This window comes from Dysidea avara, chromosome 3, assembly GCF_963678975.1.
Source record: "Dysidea avara chromosome 3, odDysAvar1.4, whole genome shotgun sequence".
Lineage (NCBI taxonomy): Eukaryota > Metazoa > Porifera > Demospongiae > Dictyoceratida > Dysideidae > Dysidea > Dysidea avara.
Window position 1 is genome coordinate 41,151,140 of NC_089274.1, and position 21,663 is coordinate 41,172,802.

Below are 21,663 nucleotides of genomic sequence, written 5' to 3' on the forward strand. Positions count from 1 at the left end.
GACTAAACTATTTTCTCGACTATTTAATACAAGAGCGACTTACGCATAATATGACGTGTAGAAATATCAGACAAAATCCTAACTTTTTACTGCCCTTCATGCTTGTATATATCTTTATTCGTAGATCACCGCAATTTTATCCGCGGGTACAGTACTGCACACACCTTGTTTATCGATATGGTTTACCCGTATGACAATATGCGAGACAATATGCACCACGTGACCACGTGCTAGTCTCGTGCGCGGTTTCAAATCGTATCCGGTGATTTCTGTATTAAATAGGTGATAATTATATCTCGCACTAGCTCTGTCTAGTCACAATACACAGGCAAATTTATCGTTCAGGGATAATCATGGCGAGTAATGGTACAAGCGAGCACTGCTGTCTGAATGGAGATCTGTTGCCACCAAAGACTAAGCGCCCTGCGATGATGAATGGCGCGAGTAATGGCGTGACTAAAGCGACGAATAGCATCTCGAGTAGAGTGGAAGGTAAGTAGCTATACAGTGTTTAATGTATGCCCAGGCTTTTTAATAAGGCCATATTGGTTGGGCGTACAACGTACAATGAGGTCATTCCTTTGTTTAGAGGGAGTGTTGGTATTAAAACCTCAAAGAATGTTTGTGCTAATGAATAGCATAATAGTCCATAAGAATAGTGAATTTCATAACGCTAGATGTATTAAAAGGTGAAATATGCAAGGGGTTCGACATGTTCGCAAATCTGTACGTGATTTGAAATCATTTCGTGATTTGAAACCTGATTTGTGATTTGAAATTGGATTTGTGATTTGAAAATTGATTTGAAACTTCACTTGTGATTGCCGTAGTGTGATTTGTGATGTTATTATTGTGTTCTTGAAGGACAGTAGTTCATGATTAAAACTAGTATTGTATCACTGTGAGCTTGTATTGTTTAGAAATATGTTTTCGAGAGTAATTTTCAAGCAGTTTTAGTTATTTGCGTGGGCTAAACCGCTCGAGATTTTGTTGATTTGTGATTTGGTAGCTGAAGGGCGTACGTGATTTGGAGAGGTGTCGTACCCCTTGGAAATATGTGCATCTATGTTTGTTTAAATTTCACACAGGTCTTGAAAAATATTCACATTTTGTGGACTCAATGTGGAAGGATATTGCAGCTGCTCAAGCTGCGTGTGCTTCAATCGATAACTCAGAAATTGTTAGATTTTTGGATGTTCTAGAAAATTCTGATGGAATCCTTGTATCAGGAATGGGTGAGTTGTGTATGGGTTTGTTATTGGTAATGTCACATTGCTGGAGGAATTCTATGTTGGTCAGTATAAATAACTGCTAGTTTTAAAGAAACACACTTTTGTAACTATGTATAAAGCATGTTTTTATTTGCAGCTGAAATATAGTACACAGGAATTGTTGTAGGCTATAGCGTTTCTTTAATGAACAAGTTTTTATAAACTATAATTGGCACAAATTTAGTAATTCATGTTTTTATTCTTGTGTTTCAGGAAAATCAGGAATAGTGGGTCAACGTTTGTCATCATCACTAGCATCAATCGGAGCACTGTCCAACTATGTACATGGAGCAGAATGGGGTCATGGTGACCTAGGTAGGTGATGTTGTTGTGTGTACCCTTGTTTAAGAGGTCAGGCCAGCTGTTATATTTTTACTGATGTACATGTTTCAAGTTTAGAAATGTTTGAAATCATCTTGTTAGCAGTTGTAGGTGACTGGTACTGTATATGATATCAGGAACCCTTAAGTGCAGTGCTTATGGGTTCCTATAGGTGATATAGTAATGAAGAATTTTCTTTATATTAGGAAGAGCAAGACCGGGGAAAGACAGTGCAATATTCTTTTCACATAGTGGTAATACTGATGAGTGTGTGAAGGCAGCCACTCATCTCAATCAGAGGGGTGTGACCACCCTTTGTATTGTGGGCAATAGAGTGTGTGTGTGTGTGTGTGTGTGTGTGTGTGTGTGTGTGTGTGTGTGTGTGTGTGTGTGTGTGTGTGTGTGTGTGTGTGTGTGTGTGTGTGTGTGTGTGTGTGTTAGTGTTCAGCAGTATTGAAATCTGAATATACGTATTAGTAACAGGAAAGTATCGCAGTTGCTGTAACTATTGCATCATTTCTTGGGCCTAGTATCAAGTGGTATGCATCCCAAAAACAAACAAAAAAAGAAAGTTCATTACAAGTAGGCATGTGTTGTAATGTGACAACCTTGAGTTTTTGTTTAGGATATGTCTGCTAAACCATGAACAAATTGAGTAATTAAACACCAAAGGCTGGGTTAAAAGCAATCCTATAGTGGTATTCGCCGGTATTTCGATATACCGGTTGTATCAAAGGCTGTCATGGTATGATAACCAGTTATGTTAATTTATCACGGTAAACGGTATTACCAGTATATTGCAGAGCACTGTGGGTGCGTGCGTGCGTGCGTCACTGTTGAAACTGGGTCGGGTCAACCGGGTCACATTTTCTCTGGGTCATCTGGGTCCGACCCTGTTTACAAATTATCCGGGTCTGACCCGGATTGGATCACGTGAGAAACGAAATTGTTTGTTTGACAACGTGGAAACTTGTAAACGTTAGTCTGACTAGTGTGGCTCTTGTGAGCCACGCACAGCCACGCCCATGTATTAGCAAGTGCAGTCTGTAGCACGAAACTGTGTCCATTGCTGTCTGCAAGTTTACGTGGAGCCATGCCCACTAATCGATTATTGTACGGGTTGTATATAGTCTAGTCTTGCAGCAGGATAAGTACTTTTGTGAGCCACACCCACTTCAATATATCGGGAAATTGTAATACTAGGTATGCATGAAGCCACACCCAATTGCTGTCTGTAAACTCACAGTAGCTATGTGGAACCAAATCCACTGACTGATTTTAAATTATAAACTTACCGGCTTAGTTATCACATAACTACTCGTTTACTCAACACAAACCGAACGCTCGAGACTACCCGAAACATAGCTCTTATCGCACACCTCGGCTTTAATTAATCCGGGTCAGCAGTATTTCAACACTGGTGTGCGTGCGTGCGTGCGTGCATGCATGTGAGTCTGTGTAGAAGCCCAGGCATAAAATAGAAATAATTTTGGACCCAGCAATAAAATGACCCTAGAGTTCAGGCATTGTTGATGTGTATACCAGGTGCAGCGTGGTGATGGTGAAGATGCTTATATAATTGACTTGCAGTTTGCAGTCTACTTCAAATTACTTGTACTTGAGGTGAAACATATACTCAAGTTACTCAAACTCTAGTAGTGTAACACACAACTGTAGTGTTTATTTTCAGAATTTTCCATAGTTGTTTGCACTCCCAGACTCATGAGTGTATTCTATACATTAGCTGGGTTGAATTACCTGGCCTATATGAGCCCACATGTATATTTCCTGGTTACATGTGTGTTCTTGTGTACGTACTGCTTGTGTGTGTTATTGAATCTGTGATTGTACATCACTAGCTGTCTGGATATAATTCCTATCTATATCATTTTAGATTCACTGTTGTCTAAAACATGTCAGTATTGCCTTCACTACAAGTCTGACACAATGGAGGAACCCTTCAAACTAGTACCAACTTGTAGTATAGTTGTACAGGTGAGTATCGTGTGTAGATAGACCCTGTAGTGTTGTGTAGTGGCTCCTCACTTAGTATATGTGACCGTCTCAGCAAAACTCTGCCTAGTTTGCACAAGCAAGTATTTTTGAGAAAAAAAAGAAATTTAATTGGTAAATCAAGAGTTCATAATTATATGAGCTCTTGGTAAAACTACACTTGGTACAAAGAAGAAAAAATGCAAGTTTCAACTGAGCCATTACTCAGGGAAACCAGTCTCAAATTAATTCAGCCTATATACTATTGTCTACTCAACGCGGGAGTTGGAAAATCTTTGTAGCAGCCATAATGGTATGCATGTACGTGTATTTATTTGCAGTAGGATTTATGTACGATGCAGTAACTATAATTCCACCACAACAAGCTGAAACTTGGGTAATCCATTCCTTAGATACTGTAGATAATGCTGAGGAAAATTTGGAAGTTGTATGAACTGTAGCTGAGACGGTCACTCCTTATTATAAGTTAAAACCAGGTATGTGTATTTCAAAGCTACTTCATTATTGAAACGGGTCTCAACTTGGCTGAGGTTTTACAGCCATATAAGGTATTATATGTTTAGGTGTTACTGTTTGAAGCTTGAGGAATTACATAATACAAGTGATATCCAGTGGTATGCTTATGATGAAATGTAGAAAGAACTCTTGTCATGATCCTAATAGTGTATAAACCTTTTAGACCACATATCTCAATATAAGGACAGGGTCCACTGGACCACTAAAGCTACTTCACCTTCAATAGTCCTATACTAAACATTATACATGTTAGACTCTGTATAAGCAGATGAGTGATAAATTTTGAAAGCTTGTTGTAACAGTAAGCTTATCTTGTTTCCAGGAAATGATTTCTAATGCTATTCTGAGAGATCTAATGCAGAGAAAATCGGTCACTAAAAGTATGTTCAGAGACAATCATCCTGGTGGCTCCATAGGACGTATACTCGCACAAGAATCTCAGGATTAAATTTGTACTGGTCAAGTGGATGTACATAATCCATCATCACACAACAATGAACGACAATTGTAATTTATTATTTTATACAGTTTAATTTGAAATACTATTGTGTACATATACTGTTTAAATAAACACTTCATTTTAAGAATATTTAATAAAAAATTGCAAAAATTTTTTGTATTATTAAGGTATTAAAAATGCTTCCTGTCCAAGTGAGATGGCTTGTCTTAATTTCTTTTCTAGTACACTTTTCTGGTTGTAGTCTGGTAGGCAAAGTGTGTTAGAGCATGTTATAGCTGTAGGTAGACTACCCAGTCCTGTGTGGATAACACGTCTAGTAATTAGAAGGTTTGTGAGTACAGTATGGTGTGCATGTGTGTCTGGTACAGCACACAATCTACACGTAATTAACCTTTGTCCACCATTGAAGAGATCACCAAGTTCCACGAGTCAGTTACTGGTATATTAGGACTACCGGTGCAGAACACAAGAAATTGGGCCATCTCCTCCTGTGACATAAAGATGTACATGGTTACCAAACATGGCTAAATATAAAAAAGTTAAATTTGGGTGTATGTACTAAAGGGGAACCTAGCTTAAGTACGGAGTTGGCTGGCATTGTAATATGTCCAGGTCCTCCAATAGCCTGGTACATTATTCTAATACTTGCTCACTTGTGTGAAAGACTCTATGATCTCCCATAACCATTGCTTGGTCTTGTTTGTGACAGAATTACGATACACCACTTTTTGTTTAAGAAAGGCAACAGTATTTTTTTGGTTGCCCATTATGGCAAGCTGAAGTTCCTTTTCATTGAAATTAGTCAGCATGCTAGGTTTAATCAGCTGACAGAATCCTGACTTGATGCTCTGTAACTGAGTCTTTATGCAACCTAATGTGGGAGCAGTAATTATGAATGAGTGTAAAAATGTAATGTGTATGTCACCTGTAAGATACCAATGGCACATCTGGGACACATAGTCACTCTTGTTTTCCATTGTCACGGTCTTCGTCATGCCTCCAGCTTCCAACTCAATAGTTTGTAGAGCACCAAAGTGACTATTGGCTACTGCAAATGACAACTCCTCCAGCTCAACAGGATCGTTACACTGCAGTATGTGGATCAATCCACTGTACATAATAAAATTCCTAAATACAAGCCACATGTCTAGCTGCAAGTCCTAACCTATATACAGTGGAGTCCTCCAGTCTCAAATCTTCCAAGTCACACTCAATGGACAATATGTACTTGTAAACTGATGGAGTAAATTTTGTGGAAATGTTGCGACCTACAACAAATAAAATGAAAGGTGACATTTGAAAGACCTGTTGCTGGTATGTGCACTACATGAGGATTAACACTGCTGTAGTACAGTACTAACCATCACATATAGCCTTAGCCATGATTGTTCCAGTGAGATTGAAGTAGTCCAGATGAACAGGGTTAACATGAGAGTTCCTGTTTGGCTTGTACAGTCCATTAACACACTCGTATAAGGCATAGTCAGGATTGACCAACTCCAGCGATACAAGATGGAAGAATTCCCTAGGGGTGTAGAATATGGCATAGTGTTGATACAAACTTAGGGCACTTTCACATTAATACACCTCTGTAGGATATAAAAACATTTCTTTTAACTTACTTTGCAGGTCCACCAAGGTCCATTCCCCGTTCATCATCAAATCGTATACGCAACAAGTAATGAAGATTATTTCCACTGAAGATCCGTAGTGCACTGTTTAGTATATGGTTTCTCTCTACGGTTTGTGTAGGTAGACCAGTTGCTCTGTACTGGTTCAGAGCACCGTATAGTTTAGCTAGCTTCTCCATTGGATTAGCAGGCTGAAAACCCCTAGAAACTGTAACTACCAGTGGGGTCTGAGGAATGTTGGCTCCATTGATTGATACTGTTATAGTTGCTTGACATGAGGCTCTTGGTATGAAACTTAAAATAAAGAAATTGTCGTTCTTTTTGATAGAAACTTGAGAAGATCTTACTCTAGATACATTATACCGGACTGTTTGTTTGAATGTTGAAAGTGACATTCGTAAAACATTGAAGTATTGATCACAAACATAGATCTTCAAGTCAAACTTTTTACCAGGTGCAATAAGAGCTTGGTTATATAACACACGAGAATGCAAGGCTGATGGTGGCCCTGGCTTCATCATGAGTGACATAGTGTGAATTCTTGACGAAACATACTTTCCTTCAGCATCAGTGTAGCGTATATGAAAATAGCCAACTTGACTACTGTAGGGGGTGAATTTCACCTCATATATCCCATTTCCAAGGTATTGTGTTGCACACTGGCAATCTTTGTTAACTGTTGTTAGTATTTGTGATATACTCGGTCCCTCTGGTGGTGTGTTTAGTGGGAATTTAGGTCCACAGTGAGGTAGTTTAAATGACACAGTGCCTGCAGCTGTTTTGTCTGTGTTGACATGGTTATAAAACTTGTCCCTTGCCGCAATGTAGTACAGCTTCTGTGTGCCAGCTCTGGCTGAAAATGGTGTTGTCTCTCCTAAGAGAAATACAAGCAATACAAACATCTTACAATTGCAGAAAATGCAGTGTGTATGATATGTTGTTATGACCACATGTTGTGGTTGTATCCTTTTTCAGTGAAGCTAGACCTGGTAAAATACCTATTGTCTACATTGGAGCAGAGCCCCAACGTAAATCATTCAAACACATTTTAAAGGACACCCTAGTTTTAAAATCTATCTGTCCTTCCTTGTTTCAGTGGAAACATACAATAAAGTATGTATTTCCCAGGTGTCCAAACTTTTAGGGCATCGTATGTATGGAATTTACAGAGAGTTACATATTTAGCTGTACAACTACACTACCTTAAATAACATACACTACAAACACACTAACTCTTAGAGATGTCCTTGTTCCTGTGTACTGTACAGCTGGGAGGGTTTAGTGGAGCAGGGACCACAAAACATCTTGCTGGACTGAAGTCAGTTGTTGAGTCCAGCCAAGAAATATTCATGACAGCTTGACAATTTGCACAACCCATAAACAACTTGAATTCAGCAGATTTTGTAAACCTGATAGACACTCTATATTTCTTCTTGCCTAGTGCAACACAATCAGACTTCACTAAGTGCTCTCCCGTTTGATTATGAAACTCTATCAGAGATGAAAATGGGTTATAAATCCACTCCCCAAAGCCGCCATTTTTAGAGCAGACAGTGAAGTAGTGCACTGGTGAATGCTTGTCCTTTGACTTGCCCTTCAAGCCTGGTCGTTCACTCAACCGTTGAACAAACGAAGGATCAAATTTGTTAGATTTAGTATAGGTACTCAGAAATTTGGTAGTCTCCACATCTGGTTTACAAACACCTTGTCTACATGGCACATCAGGATGAGATACAATAAACACCAGTGGTTTACCAGCAATTGTTGTACGACAACCTCCACTACCTATAGAATACTTTGGCACCCCTTCTGTTGTGCTATAAAGGAAGTACTCTTTTTGGGGTGTAATCGACACACAAGTCTTAAATGGTGATTCTCTGGTGGGAAATCCGTTGGCAGTAATGCCAAACTGATGAACACCTGGCAACAAAGGATTCCAAGTGACTTCATATGTTCCATTTTTACAACAGATAACTGTCAGCTGTTGAGTGGGCAGTGATTCCTTAGTAGTTGCCATGATCAGTTTACCATTGGGTTGTCGTATAGTAACATTAATACAAAACTCTGGCACATGACTGGTAACATCAGATCCAGTAATATCAGCCAGCAACAGTTTGAAAATGACAGCAGAATTACAGACTGGATATAGAATATTGTTAATCGAGTTAGGATCAATGTACGAAGCAATAGGAAAGGCAATATGCTTAATAAGCTGGATATCAAGTAAATGGTAAGGAATTAAATCAGTTAGTGTCAAATGTTGCTTCACTACGTCACTAATCGAAATCTTTAAAGCCATACTGCCTCCATCTTGCTGTAGTACAGAAGCCTCTGTGGAATCCTGGATGAACATATTGAAGCCATTTCTGATAAAGCCAAGGAGAGTATATTTCAAGTCAGGTTTCACACACAGGTGTTGCAGCAAACACAACACCTCTGTCATAACACTCTGATTCCTCCAAAGCAAGTCCATGTATCTTAGTTGAATCAGGCAATCTGGGCAATCAACAGGGTTGCCAAATATGTCCTCTAATTTATTACTTTCAGTGTCCTTTTGGACTAGATATTTCAGCGACACTGGAATTCTGCTACCAAGTAATGCATTGAGCTGCCTAGCAAGGGGATCAAGTAATTCTAATTGAATATTTAGTATGGTTTGTGCTCTTTTAAACTCTGCAACTGCCAGCAAAATGACATTAGAAGCATTACTACTTGAAATATCCAAATCCTTAGGAAAATGAAATATCACTTTGGCTACATTGTTGTCATGTAAAGTGATATCACATTTAAGATCTGAAGATTTTTCCAACGCGCTAAACCCAACTTCAATATTTCCAATGGCTTGAGGAAATCCACAGGATTCTATGCGCTTACCATGTAAACATCGACACCCACAGGTTACACAAAATCTTTCACTGTACTGGAATTCACATGCTGCGATGCGTGTCATAGCACTGGCTAGCTCTATCAGCAAATCAGTAACAATTGTAGAGAAATTAGGGTCTTCTTTAGCCACCTCTAAACCAGTAGAATCAACAGCCAAACTAACTGATCCAATATTGGGGAAGTGTTGGGTAATAATGCTATTAGCAAGAACATTCAACTCATCCAGCAGTTCACCATGTGTAACACACTCAACATCAACCGGTGGGTCTAGGGTGAAATCAAACGGTGCCAGCTGATCTTCAATAACCTCTTCAACACTCTCAATATTGTTATTAATACTGCCAATAACAGGTTCATAACTTGTAGTACTGGTAGGAAGCAACAAGGTGACATTGGTAGTATCTTCAAGCATTAGTAGTCTAACAACATCAGCATCTGGGAATAAGACTATATTAGCATCTTGATCATAAGTAACAAATACTTTAAGCCATGACATGCCGGGACATGCTTCAACAGAAGGCTTACTATGAGACCCACAACTTACTGATACGTGGTTTAGATTAGTCAATTTAGATTGTTTCAGTTTAGACAGAACGTCACTTAATACTAACGAAGAGAACACGATGCTCTCTACTTCAAGAGGACACCTGCTGGCTCCCTGCAATACTGTATCAAATGAAGTCCAGTCAATATCAACATCAACATTCCTCATTGTAGCTAAGGTCACTGACAGTCTACAGCTCCTGATGGCATCACAGCTACCTTGCTGATGAATCTTCTCATTGAAAAATATGGTGTCACTTTCTGACCACCTGTGCGTGAGTATTGCTTCTGGAAGACCAATGGAAATGAATTGTTCAATAAATGATTTATGTATGACAACTACTGGATCAAATAAAGCTTGCAGTAGAATGTACTCCAAGCTGATGTAGTTAGGAACAGTTAAAATGAGATGGTTTTTTTGTAAGATTTCTGCTGCTAAACCAAAAGATCCACTACCCAAGCAATGATTAAAGCCATTGGCAGCTATATGGTCTATAGAGCAGAGATGTTTGTCCATAATAACTCTAGCTGTTTCTGATGCACCGTAACTGCAACAGCTCAGGAACACACTCTGGTAGTCCACATTAGATGGGGCAATGGATGGATGGAATTGTTCAATAAATGATGCACAGTCTTTATCCAATCCATGAGAAAGCAGCCACATGATTAAAGGAGTCTTAACAGAATTCAAGTGCACATCTGCATGTGTGCTTAGCAACTGCAATTGTAATTTGCTGCACACTTTGGCCACATATTGATTCAGTAATAAAGTATTGTGAGATGTTGCCATCAGTGAATGCACAATTGAGGTTTGGTTAGCCTTAATAGCTGAACGAAACGTTGCAACTTTTCCGATCTTGTCCTTGCTTAATCGAAGGTTATAAAGCAAAGAACTAATTGTATCACAATCTGTGTTCTCTAAAGATTCATTCTTCTTCATTAGTACAGAAAACCAGCCCAAAGACAGAGATAGCAGCCACCCTAAGTTATACACATCTGCAGTCTTACCGTGAGCCTTAAAGTATTCTTTGCCGATTTTAACACAGAGTGGATCCATTTTCAACTCTTTTACTAAAAGACTGGCAATTTCATGATAGCCATGGCTCAATGCAATTACTAATGGGGTCATCCCACGGGAATTCTCTACATTAAGTTCTTGTTTGTGACGGTGGAAATAAGACAGGTCTATTAAAAACTTTAACATCTCTAGCTTACCAGATATTACAGCCATGTGGACGAGATTTTCTTTAGTCGGATGGCGTCTAAATTTTAGGTTAGCTCCATTCCTTACTAGTAACTGTGAACAAGCTATTGATCCTTTAGAAATGGCTACAGACAAAGGAGTGTAACCTTTAGAGTCACAAGCACTGATTCCTTCTAAAAGACTCTGTCCAGACAAAGTGTTGAGTAGAAGTGAAAGACAATCCGTGTTGGGATGTACAGCAGCACGATGGAGTAAGTAAAATGACTTCAACAACTTTCTAATAACTGTACCAACTGCTGCATCCAGTGTTACCAGAAATGCTTGTACTATTGTTGGAAGATTAAAGTCAATGGCTCTACAAAACACAGCTAAACTAGATTTGCACTCAAACAATGACAACTTTAGATAAGGGACCGCTATCTCAATTGGTGGCAATTGCTTCATGCTATGCAACCTACACAAGTTGTCAAACCAGCCTACTGTCATTGAATGAAACACGTGATAAACTATCTCAACATTTTCTAGCTTGTCATAGTCCTCAAGACTGCAGACAAAGAAACGTGACAGCCTCCCAAAATGGCCATCAACAAGTGAATGCTCAAAGGGAGATACTCCATCTTCTGAACTGACAAAATTGTACTTGGAAGTTAAACTCAAGTCCTGCAGTATAACATCCATACCCCAAAAACAACAGGAGTTGATAAGATAGAGCATAAAGGTATGATCGTCTTCTCTGTAGAACAAGCGAGACAGAGCTTCCCTGCACATGCCTTGGTGACCACGAGTAAGTGATCCTAACAAGGTAATCAGCCAGAATTGTGTATTAGTATCAGCCTCAATAATGTTGGGCCACAAGTCATCAAATTTGAGGTGCAAGTGGTCTAGAATTTCAGTTGTAAGCGGTAACTGTAGTGTACTGTGGATTCTCTGTAATACCTTCAGACAGTCTTGTTGGTCAAATAGAGATGAAAGATACACTAACTTGTACAACAGCACAGGCTCCTCAATTAAATACTGGTAATTACTACCATCTAAAAAATTGGACAACATTTCAACATGACCATACACAGCGGCCATGTCTAACGCTGAGCAATGAAACCTGAAGCCACAGAGAGACTCTGAAGGAAACAAAATCTGGTAGCCATGTTTATAGATCATGGCATTTACCAGCTGAGAGTGGCCAAGCTTTACTGCTAAATGTAGAGCAGTTGGAGCCTTTGAATTAATGCCAGCAGACTTCATACCAGATGACAAGATGGTCTGGGATAGCTGTATCTTTTTGGAAATGATCGCACGACACAATATATGTTCCCAGGATTGCAATTGTTCTGCATCACATGATCTGATATTAAAATGCCGTGCAGCCTTTTCTACCAGTAGCCAGTAACCTTTTATGGCTGCCAAGAAGGCCTGATCAGGTGTAATGGAATTACTGGTGTTCATAATAAGTTCTTCATAGGTGCACAATTTGTCATTGTTCCAAGGAGATATACACATAACTGCATCAAGAATTGACACCTTCTCATTATACACTTTAATTCCAGCCATTTTTAAAGATTCCACTTCACGACATTTAGCCATAAAGTCATACAACATGGAGTTAAGATTATATACAGGCTTGTCATCTGAGTGTACATGTTCACTTTTTGTTATATTTCTGATCGCATTAGTGACCTGTGTATAGTTAGCTATAAGAGACACCAAGAAGACAGCTGGGATAGCCAGCAAATAATCATTATTGGTCTCTCCATCGTCTTCATCCTTCACAACTTTGCCACTAAGAACAAAGGGAATTTCACTGGAGGAGTTAGACAGGATTAATTCTACTAGCTCTACTATGGTACTTTCTTTAAGACATGTTTCACTTGATGAGTAATCTGGAAGACATTCTCTGATTTGTGAAGCAGCATAGTTCTTCAGCTTACAGCCAAGCATTCTAATATCTAACATAGCATTTTTCCCCAGCGCTGTAAAGAATTTGTCAACCGGATGTGTGTATGAAGAATTAAGCTGGACTATCAAGCCAGCCAAGACACCCACTACAGGGTGATTGCAGTCTAATGTCATCTCGATGGTCGCACCATGATCAAAGAGAATACGGATCATCTCAACATGTCCGCCACATGCAGCATGGAATAACGGGGAACGATGGTATTCATCACAAGAATTGAGTAGCATGTTTTTCACTGTATCGTCTACAAAGGTAAGTAAAGTGTCTATGTACTCGCACAAACCTTCACCGCATGCTCTACAAAATGCATCGGTGAGTTTCAAGCAAGTTCGTGACAGTAGGGTACAAAATTGACACAATGTGTCAATAATTTCCCACACCTTTTCATCCTCCACTCCCCAGCCACTGCACTCAACATGCCTAACTAGTTCCAACAATGGAAAACTACACTCATCATCATCACTCATGCACACTACACTGATGTAGTTGATAGCATTCAACATGAGGTGGACTGCCGCTTCAAACAAGTGGTGGTTTAGGCAAATAGATATAAGACGGCCACCACTTAAGTCATTCCAGAGATAATCAGACAAGTGGAATTGTTGGATTATGCTGGTCAAGAGGTCAGACTGATCGCACAGTGCTAAGGTGTCAAGATATTTCACCAATGAAGGAAGGAAATCTTCACACTCACTCAGTGCACTAATAGAGTCTTCACTCATCATGTTCATTATCTGTTCCACTACACCGAATTGTCTCCTCTTCATACTCTCTATTAGGGCATATCTGTGAATGTAGAGAATACACATAATAATCTAGTGCGGCATACAGAAGGTAATTCAACTACTCTAACAATAGAACAATCATGTGTGCTATGTTCCACAGTATATACAACTGCGCTTCCTTAAAATGATTTTTCAAGTTATGTATATAACCAAGAGTTCATAATCAAACAGTACGATAGTACTGTTTAAGTAGGGATTGGGGTGGATTTGGCGTGCGCCTCAAATTTCGATCCCTCAAAAATCATCCTAGAAATATCTCACACAGCAAATAAACCTTTTACTAAAGAGTCTTCAAGTTTCTAACTTTATTTCTAGCGTTATATACCAGGAAACGACTAGAAAAGTGCTGGAATTTTATTTCTAAAAAATCGCTAAAACAGAAATTTTCGTCTGCCTGCCAGCCTGCCTGCCTGCCTGCCAGACCACATTCGCAAGGCTACAGGCCAAACGAAGCAGCGAAGGATCACCATTCTTTGCCACAATATTTAACTCGCTGCTGGGATGTGCCTTTTCGGGTTCCGACGAGTGTCTGCCTTCTGCGCTTTGCCTTTCCTTTATCTTCAATTACGGATCGTCTTCTTCTTTTCCAGTCACGGAGGCGTTAATAATTCGTATCGACACTTTCCTTAGAGCAGCCGTATTTGGACGCCACAAAACTAATAACGGATTCCGTACTGTAAGGGCAAGTAGATGCCTGTATAGCAACACTTGCAAAGCGATTTAACAGCCTAGTGAAGTAAGAACACACTGCCACGCCCTTATCAATCAGAGCGCGTGCTGGTACTTAACGATCAGTGGACCACGCCCATTATTAATGGTCCAGCTGTAACTAATTGTAGAAAACAGGAGATAGAAACCCTGCATGCCTTTCAATTTAGTAATTGAGCAGCTTGCATAAAGCAAGCAGCAAGATCGAGATACTCTAATAGAGCAGTCAGTGCCAAAGATCAATAATAGCTATATACCTATACCAAAAAAAGTTAACAAACTAGTGAATTTAAAAATTGTTAATTTAGAAATGGAAGTAGGGATCAAGCGATAAAAACTACTGAAACAAGTGATTTGAATGATGGCAACTATTACAACATAGCTTTGTGGGGAAATCCCTACTTTGGCATTGAACATATATGGTGACGTGGTGAGATGCCAATGTAAGGATTTCCCCACAAAGCTATGTTGTAATAGTTGCCATCATTCAAATCACTTGTTTCAGTAGTTTTTATCGCTTGATCCCTACTTCCATTTCTAAATTAACAATTTTTAAATTCACTAGTATATATATATTTAGGAGAGTATCCAACGCTGTATTGCCCCTTCAAAACATACAGCCCCTTCAAAACGCACTGCATAATAATGTTACGCAATAGTCGTCATCACCAAAGGTGTTAACTTGCTTCAAGAGCTACAAGGGCCTTGAAGTGCTTGCAGGTCTTCGCTTTGGTATATCAACGCCTATCAACAAGTCTTTCATGGCAAAGCCATGTGTTGGAGTTTACTGAAATTATACTAAAATATTCAGGATATGTTACACAATGTTGCACAATTATTACACAGTGCGCAGTGTGCGTTTTGAAGGGGCAATACAGGAGTTGGATACTCTCCTAAATATATATATTATGAACTCTAAATATATATATTATGAACTCTTGATATAACACATATTATCCCCAACATGCACTTGAAAAAAAAAAAGATGTGCCCACTCCCACTATGTACACTAATGCAGATAGTACGTTGTTTGGCTGAGGGGCAAGTACATGACAGGCAACCACTGTCACTGTAAAAAAGGTGTGGTCTTCAAAATGATCAGCAGGTATTTTAATGTCAATATATGTGACCCAGTCTGAGAAAACCGGTCTTATCGCCTATGTCAGCAGATTCGATTTTTCACCCAGGACACAAAGCTACATGAATAAACTATCTAATTCCACAATCAAAATCAGCTAGATGTGGTGTGGGGCCTTAATGGAGCGGCCTACTTTATTCCACGGACTGGACTGGACTTGCGGACTGGACTGGACTCACGGACTTAACTGGAAACAGCCTTTAAACAATAATCCAGCATCTCTTGCAACACTGGAGACACCACTATCGAGCTACAACTGTGCTGCTGCTGGCTCTTCCTTGTATAAGTCATGACACTAGCACATACATGAACTGGACTCGTGGACTGAGCTGGAAACAGCGTTAAACGATAATCCAGGCATTATCCATCTCTTGCAACACTGGAGACACCACTATCGAGCTATAACTGCTGGTACTGCTCTTCTTTACAAGTCAGATGACACTAGTGCATGCACTAATCAATTAGAATACACTTACAATACACATGTAGTCGCAGTGATAAAGCGTGACAGAGGCTATTGTTGTAGCGTACATGTTTTCCTTTGTTGCTTCAGTACTTAACACTAGCGTTAGGGTTGTAGTGATGCGCCAGATTATTTGCATAGCCCCATCACTTTGCCTGGTGGTGCCACCTAGCTACCTGCTAAGAATAATTACTAGCTCATCTCTACAGCTGTAACACTAGTGCTAAAGCAAAAAAGGAAAACATCTACGCTACAAGAATAACCTCTATCACGCTGTATCACTGCTAGTACACATGTATCGTAAGTGTATTCTAATTAATTAGTGCATATGCTAGTGTCATGACTTATGAGGAAAAGCCAGCAGCAGCACAGTTGTAGCTCGATAGTGGTATCTCCAGTGTTGCAAGAGATGGATAATTCTTGGATTATTGTTTAATACGTAGCTGTTTCCAGCTCAGTCCGCGAGTCCAGTCCAGTCCGTGGAATAAAGTAGGCCTAATGGAGTTCTGGTCAGCCTGGGGATGACTGTATGTGGCTGTACAGCTCTGTGGTGTTGAATAAGTACCTCAGCTGTGAATTTCCTTTCATTTTAGCCAGTTTTGAGACCTCAATGGCCCAATACTTGGCCTAAGTCATCTCTTGGCCTTCCTTTTCAATTTTTGAACACCATCTTGCCCGCCTTCCAGGGCCCCCGCCTCCCACCCAATTTGCAGCTCGCCTGATACAGTCAACCTCGGTTTAAAAACTATCTAAAATGGCAGGAAACTTAGTTGTTGGCTACTTGCACAGTGGATGCTCTGGAAGGTAAGGAATTGGTGTAAAACGTGTGAAAATATGGTACACATAGCTTCAACCATTGGCAAGCTACAACACACTAAATACTTAAAAGCGGCATTTCTCGATACTTTTAAATAGGCGATAAGCCCGGTTTTCCCAGACGGGGTCACATATTTGCAATGACTTTCGTGGCCATCACCTTATGTAGACCAAAGTTTTGAATAAGCTTACTGTATGACACATATCATTCTAGACATGTTTACTATCTAAAAATGACAGTATGGTAGTACTGTTATGTGTAGTGATCCCCCTAAAAATGACACGCACCACCTAAAATGCTGCCTTTAAAGACCATCCTAGATGCATCTTACATGATGAAAATCATCTTTATGGAATACTGTTAGTCCATCTAACATTTAATGCAGCCGGATATAGAATTTTTAAAAATGACTGAAACTCAAATTTTTGTCTGCCTGCCTGCCTGACCACAATCGCAACACTGGGAGTCAAATGAAGCAATGCACAGCCACCATTTTATACTACAATAACAAACTCACCAGTGGAATGTGCTTTTTGGGGTACCATTGAGTGTGCCCTCTGTGCCTTGTATATATTTCCTTTTGTGTTCAATCAGGTTGATCTTCGTCCTTCTACATGCAACGAAACCATATTGAGGCATTAATTTTCTCTATCAACACTTTCCTTGTCCAGCATATGTATTTAGAAGCCGCAAACTTATTTAATTAAGTGCTTACGCTCGGCAGATACCTGTAACTTCATGACAGGTTCAATACCATGCCTATTAATGCAATCTTGATCATAACGATCGAGCAACGAGACCACACCTCTTAACAATCTATTTATTTGATCATGATGACACACTCTGATATTATTGGTCTAACTATATTCATAATGCTAAAACAGTGAAAATATGAGATAGCAAAAAGGCGAGGGCTCAAATACAGCAGTCACCCTAATAGAAAAGTCACACACGTATACTGTAGATGTATGCTATAACAGAAAAAACAACAAAAAAACTAGTATTTTAGAAAACATTTGTTATAACATGCCAATGTAGGGATTTTCCCACTGAGCTATATATGCTGATAATTCTTTTTATCGGATCCCTACTTCATTTTTAAATTAATAATTTTTAATGCTAGTAATAGTATGCATCATCACTAACTTCTTGTTCCAGTGGGTAGCAGGATCAGCTCCATTTGCTAGCAGCCGTACAGCACCCCATGGCCAGTGAAACTGAATAGCCACTAACAGAGCTGGGGAATACCCTCCATAACTGGAGTTGATGTATGCCAAAGCATCATCTCTGCCACAAGGAAAAGATAGAAGTTGCACATACGAAGCATGAAGTATCTTTACCTTTCCAACAGGAGATTTAAAATACTCCTTCTTGATTGCTCAACCTCGTTCAACACATTCAGTGTATGGTAGGAGTATATGTATGGTGAACACTCTAAATATGTAGTGTATATACAGTAGTGCATGCATACAAATAATCCACACACTTACCAGAAAACTTAGAAGTGAATCTAGCTGTTGTCTTGAACACAGCAGGGCTTCTGAAACACATAACAACATATAAAATTGAACAGGGATACATGACAGCTATGTAGTTCTTACAATTGCTTGTGAAGCTGTCTATTTACTGTTTGATCATCATCGTCACTGTCTAGGGTAATTCCCCTCCATCGACAACAGTAAATCAGCGTACATGACAACAATGTGTCATTATTATTTGCTGGTGATGCATCCAATATAGCACTGAGCAGTTCTGTGTCATGTAATTCTATTGCAACTGATGTGACAAAGAAATGATAAGATTTAGAAAGCTTCACATAACATGAAGTGGGTGAAATTGGCAGTAGCAACTTAACTAGTTCAATGCTACCAACAGCACAAGCACCGAGTAATAAGTTACTAGTTTTCTGACAGTATTTGATGGATGCAATGAGTTCCTGACAAAGTTTCTTACTACTGGTAATTTGTAAGATAGGGTCATCTGACTCATGGTCAATTTCAGGAGGTGCAAAAGGTAACAAAATGCGTCTAAGAGATAACTGGATTTTGCTGAGAAACTCCCAGCTCAGGGCATCCAAGTTGAAAAGTTTTAAAACCAAAACAAGCAACACTATCATGTTTTGTTTGCTGTTTGCAAAGAAAAAATGATGATGACTGACGAGTACGGAGCTTTGTTCACTGCCAACAAATGAGATTAGTTCATCAACTATTGCAGCAAAAGTTACAACTGGCATACGACTACACTCTAGACTATGGCAGATGACAGACTTAGCTGAAACCTTGATCATTTGTTGATCGGAATTGTAACCCTCGGCACATGACTGCCAAAACCTAACCAATTCTAGCAGTGCAGAATAGAGACCTTTCACACAAATCTTGTAAACAAGTTCAGTGTTAAAACAGTCAACGTCAGTGACACTTTGATATGATTGCTGGAAATTCTGTAAACAAGCAACCAAAAGTGGTTCGTGATCTTGCTGGTGAATATGACGTAATGGAACAGATGGTACGTTATCAACTGCATCTTTAAACAATTCCCAGTGATCAAGGGTCAAGCTTTTCTCTTTAACATGTTGAGATAACTGCTGAGTTGGCATTATCAGAGTTTTGACCTTCTGATCTTGAGTAACTATGTCAAGCAAGTTATGCTGAACCAATAAATTGGAGACAGAAGCATGTGAGATTAACAATAAACTTGACAGTTTACGGCCTGTGTTATCTTTGGACATTAACAATGTCCTTTTCTCTGACACACTGTAAACTGAAGAAAATATCATGTCTAGAAAGTCCACATTGTTTGCACTGGCTGCAGTATGGATTGGATAAAATTCTGACCTGTCAGATGTTGCATTTATAAACCTTGCACTATTTTCTACAGTTCTGGTCTTTGTAAATTCTGGCTTTACTGATCGTTTAGCCAATTCTTTCCTGGTGAATTTATTCAGCTTCAAAATACCTGAAGAAAACTTCTTTGCACTACTGCGGTCAATAGCCTGATACCGACAGAACCACTCTTCACATAATTCATTCGTTGTATGCCAGCAGATAACCTTGTGATTGCTAACAACTTTGGATTCAAGTCGGATATCCTTTCCACACCATGGACACACTACACGACACCTTGACAGTGGGACATACCAGAATCTTTCCCGTCTACTGATATCAAACACGAGGGTCACCCTGGCGGCAGACGGAGTGGGGACACAAGCAAAACTGTATAAGTCATCACCTAACAGTACAGATAGCCAGTTGTGTGGTAGTAATTGAGTTTTGATGTGGCCTAGTAGCCCCTTGTCTGCCCATGACACACAGCTGTCTAAACAAGCCAGCCAGTTCTCATCATGCCCGTTGTCAAGGTTATCGAGTAACACAACTGCAGTGTGAGCATGATGGTTAAACAAGGCCAATTGTAAGGGGGTCTTCCGATTATTGTTAAAAGCGCTCAGTTTAACTCCTGGAGTTTTCAACATGGCAAGGGCTATTTCAGTATGGCCAAGGCGTGCAGCATAATGTAATGGTGTGTTACCACTGAAATCTGAAATGCTCAACAAAGCTCCAAGGTTTAGTAGCTCTACTACACAGTCCAAATGACCAAGTCTTGTAGCAGCTATAAGAGGTGTTTGCTGCATTAAATCAAAATAGTTTAAATTGGCTCCTTGTTCTACCAGCAATGATATATTGGTAGTATCACCTTGGTAAACAACTTCATACAATAAGATCTGAGCTTCTTCAGAGCTAACGCATGGAATAACTTGTGGACCTAAACGATCCCTGGTTTTGTACAACATTTCTTCAACAGATACTCCTGTAGAATCTGCTAACTTGTACTGGACGTAGTTGGAGTACTCAGTCAATATGTAAGAGACAATATCATGATGTTTGTACATCAGAGCCAAATGAAGCACATTATGTCCAGCATGGTCTCGTCCATTCAGAGCAACATTGATGTCTGGGAACTCTTCAAGCAAAATCTGGAATAGTTCCAAGTTCCCAATTATAGCAGCACAGTGGAGGGCAGTTGAGTCCCTCCAATCTTTCAGATCCACATGAGCTCTGTGACCTAATAACAGTTTTATACAGGACATGTTCTGACGTTGAACAGCATCATGTAGCGCAGTCCGGCCCATCTCATCTTGGTAATTCACATTCACCGCTGGATAAGACAACACTTTCTCAAGCAGTTCAACATTATCATTATTGATGGCTACCGGTACTAGTTCTTGTGGCTTGATGTCTATGTATATATTTTGAATGACAATTTCTTCCAAGAATTTTATAAAAGCTTTGGAATGTAGAATGTCGTAGGTGGAGTTGCCTTCAGGATTTTTTAAATTCAAGTTTGCTTGATTTTGTATGAGAAACATTGCAGCTTTGAATCTTCCATTTTCCAAGGCAGCATGTAGTGGAGTTCTGCCCCATCTATCAAAAGCATCAATAGAGGTTTGACCCTGATAAAGTATCTCAGTCATGGAGTCAACATTGTCACTCATGGCAGCACAGTGTAATGATGTGCTGCCTCGAGGCAACAAATCAGGGTCAACTTCGTGTGACCCCATCACAACACTAAACAAATAAAATACAAAGATCACACAATTGCAAATGCTTCAAGTCAATAATTGGGAAGGGCTACTATTTAATTTATAATTCTTACTATGGCTTTGTTACCACTTGACACAATAGCAAATTACATAGTTGCACTAAACGATATTTATAATTCAGAGCATACTTTTATTATTTACCATCAAACTTTCTGAGTTTAACATGTTCTGACAAGAAATATTTAGCACGCACTTTGGTGGCATAAAGTATCAATTTTCACAGATTACACCATGACCAATGACGTACCATCTACCATACTTGTATACTGTAAAGCATACCTGAGTTGTCCGCGACAAGAACTCGCTGAGAAGAAATCGATTACGCCTACTATTCGGAAGTATCTATGTACAATACGGAA

The 21,663-nt window shown here is 39.5% G+C and overlaps 3 protein-coding genes across 5 annotated transcripts in view; 1 reads left to right on the forward strand and 2 right to left on the reverse strand.

Annotated features, from left to right (window-relative positions):
• The window catches only part of LOC136251022 (uncharacterized), a 34,390-nt gene extending 34,175 nt beyond the window's left edge, over nucleotides 1-215 (reverse strand). Inside the window, exon 1 of one of the 2 annotated variants that reach the window (XM_066043405.1) lies at nucleotides 44-215. In XM_066043405.1, the coding sequence (XP_065899477.1) occupies nucleotides 44-100 (57 nt within the window). In that variant the 5' untranslated portion in view covers nucleotides 101-215. The remainder of the gene's footprint in view (nucleotides 1-43) is intronic. The other variant, XM_066043404.1, reaches the window with a different exon arrangement.
• Nucleotides 149-4,715, forward strand: LOC136251021 (arabinose 5-phosphate isomerase KpsF-like). Of its 2 annotated transcripts, XM_066043402.1 has the most exons (6): nucleotides 172-492; nucleotides 1,089-1,235; nucleotides 1,485-1,586; nucleotides 1,799-1,925; nucleotides 3,485-3,587; nucleotides 4,444-4,714. In XM_066043402.1, exons 1-6 carry the CDS (start codon nucleotides 354-356, stop codon nucleotides 4,567-4,569), a joined length of 744 nt encoding a protein of 247 aa, XP_065899474.1. In that variant the 5' UTR covers nucleotides 172-353; the 3' UTR covers nucleotides 4,570-4,714. The 2 variants fall into 2 exon arrangements, with proteins under 2 accessions (XP_065899475.1, XP_065899474.1); XM_066043403.1 differs by lacking the exon at nucleotides 1,799-1,925 and having other exon boundaries at nucleotides 149-492; nucleotides 3,487-3,587; nucleotides 4,444-4,715.
• LOC136251019 (uncharacterized) lies at nucleotides 4,696-21,658 on the reverse strand. The gene is made up of 13 exons (XM_066043400.1): nucleotides 21,584-21,658; nucleotides 18,309-21,269; nucleotides 18,198-18,247; nucleotides 18,048-18,141; nucleotides 17,854-17,994; nucleotides 7,446-13,582; nucleotides 6,204-7,086; nucleotides 5,943-6,106; nucleotides 5,747-5,849; nucleotides 5,507-5,691; nucleotides 5,235-5,452; nucleotides 4,973-5,069; nucleotides 4,696-4,877 (listed from the first exon to the last, which is right to left on the reverse strand). The coding sequence occupies exons 2-13, from the start codon at nucleotides 21,260-21,262 to the stop codon at nucleotides 4,744-4,746; spliced, it is 11,160 nt and encodes a 3,719-aa protein (XP_065899472.1). The 5' UTR covers nucleotides 21,263-21,269; nucleotides 21,584-21,658; the 3' UTR covers nucleotides 4,696-4,743.
• Nucleotides 21,659-21,663: the final 5 nt, after the last annotated feature.

What these genes read in the sequence shown, in the direction of transcription:
- LOC136251021 (XM_066043402.1), top strand. Translation starts at nt 354, where the DNA reads ATGGCGAGTAATGGTACAAGCGAGCACTGCTGTCTGAATGGAGATCTG. An exon ending in CATCTCGAGTAGAGTGGAAG is followed by an intron (nt 493 to 1,088) that starts GTAAGTAGCTAT and finishes AATTTCACACAG; the next exon opens with GTCTTGAAAAATATTCACAT. An exon ending in CTTTGTATTGTGGGCAATAG is followed by an intron (nt 1,926 to 3,484) that starts AGTGTGTGTGTG and finishes CTATATCATTTT; the next exon opens with AGATTCACTGTTGTCTAAAA.
- LOC136251019 (XM_066043400.1), bottom strand. Translation starts at nt 21,262, where the DNA reads ATGGGGTCACACGAAGTTGACCCTGATTTGTTGCCTCGAGGCAGCACA. An exon ending in TTAAATCTCCTGTTGGAAAG is followed by an intron (nt 17,995 to 18,047) that starts GTAAAGATACTT and finishes TCCTTGTGGCAG; the next exon opens with AGATGATGCTTTGGCATACA. An exon ending in GAACAAGGACATCTCTAAGA is followed by an intron (nt 7,087 to 7,445) that starts GTTAGTGTGTTT and finishes TATTTCTCTTAG; the next exon opens with GAGAGACAACACCATTTTCA.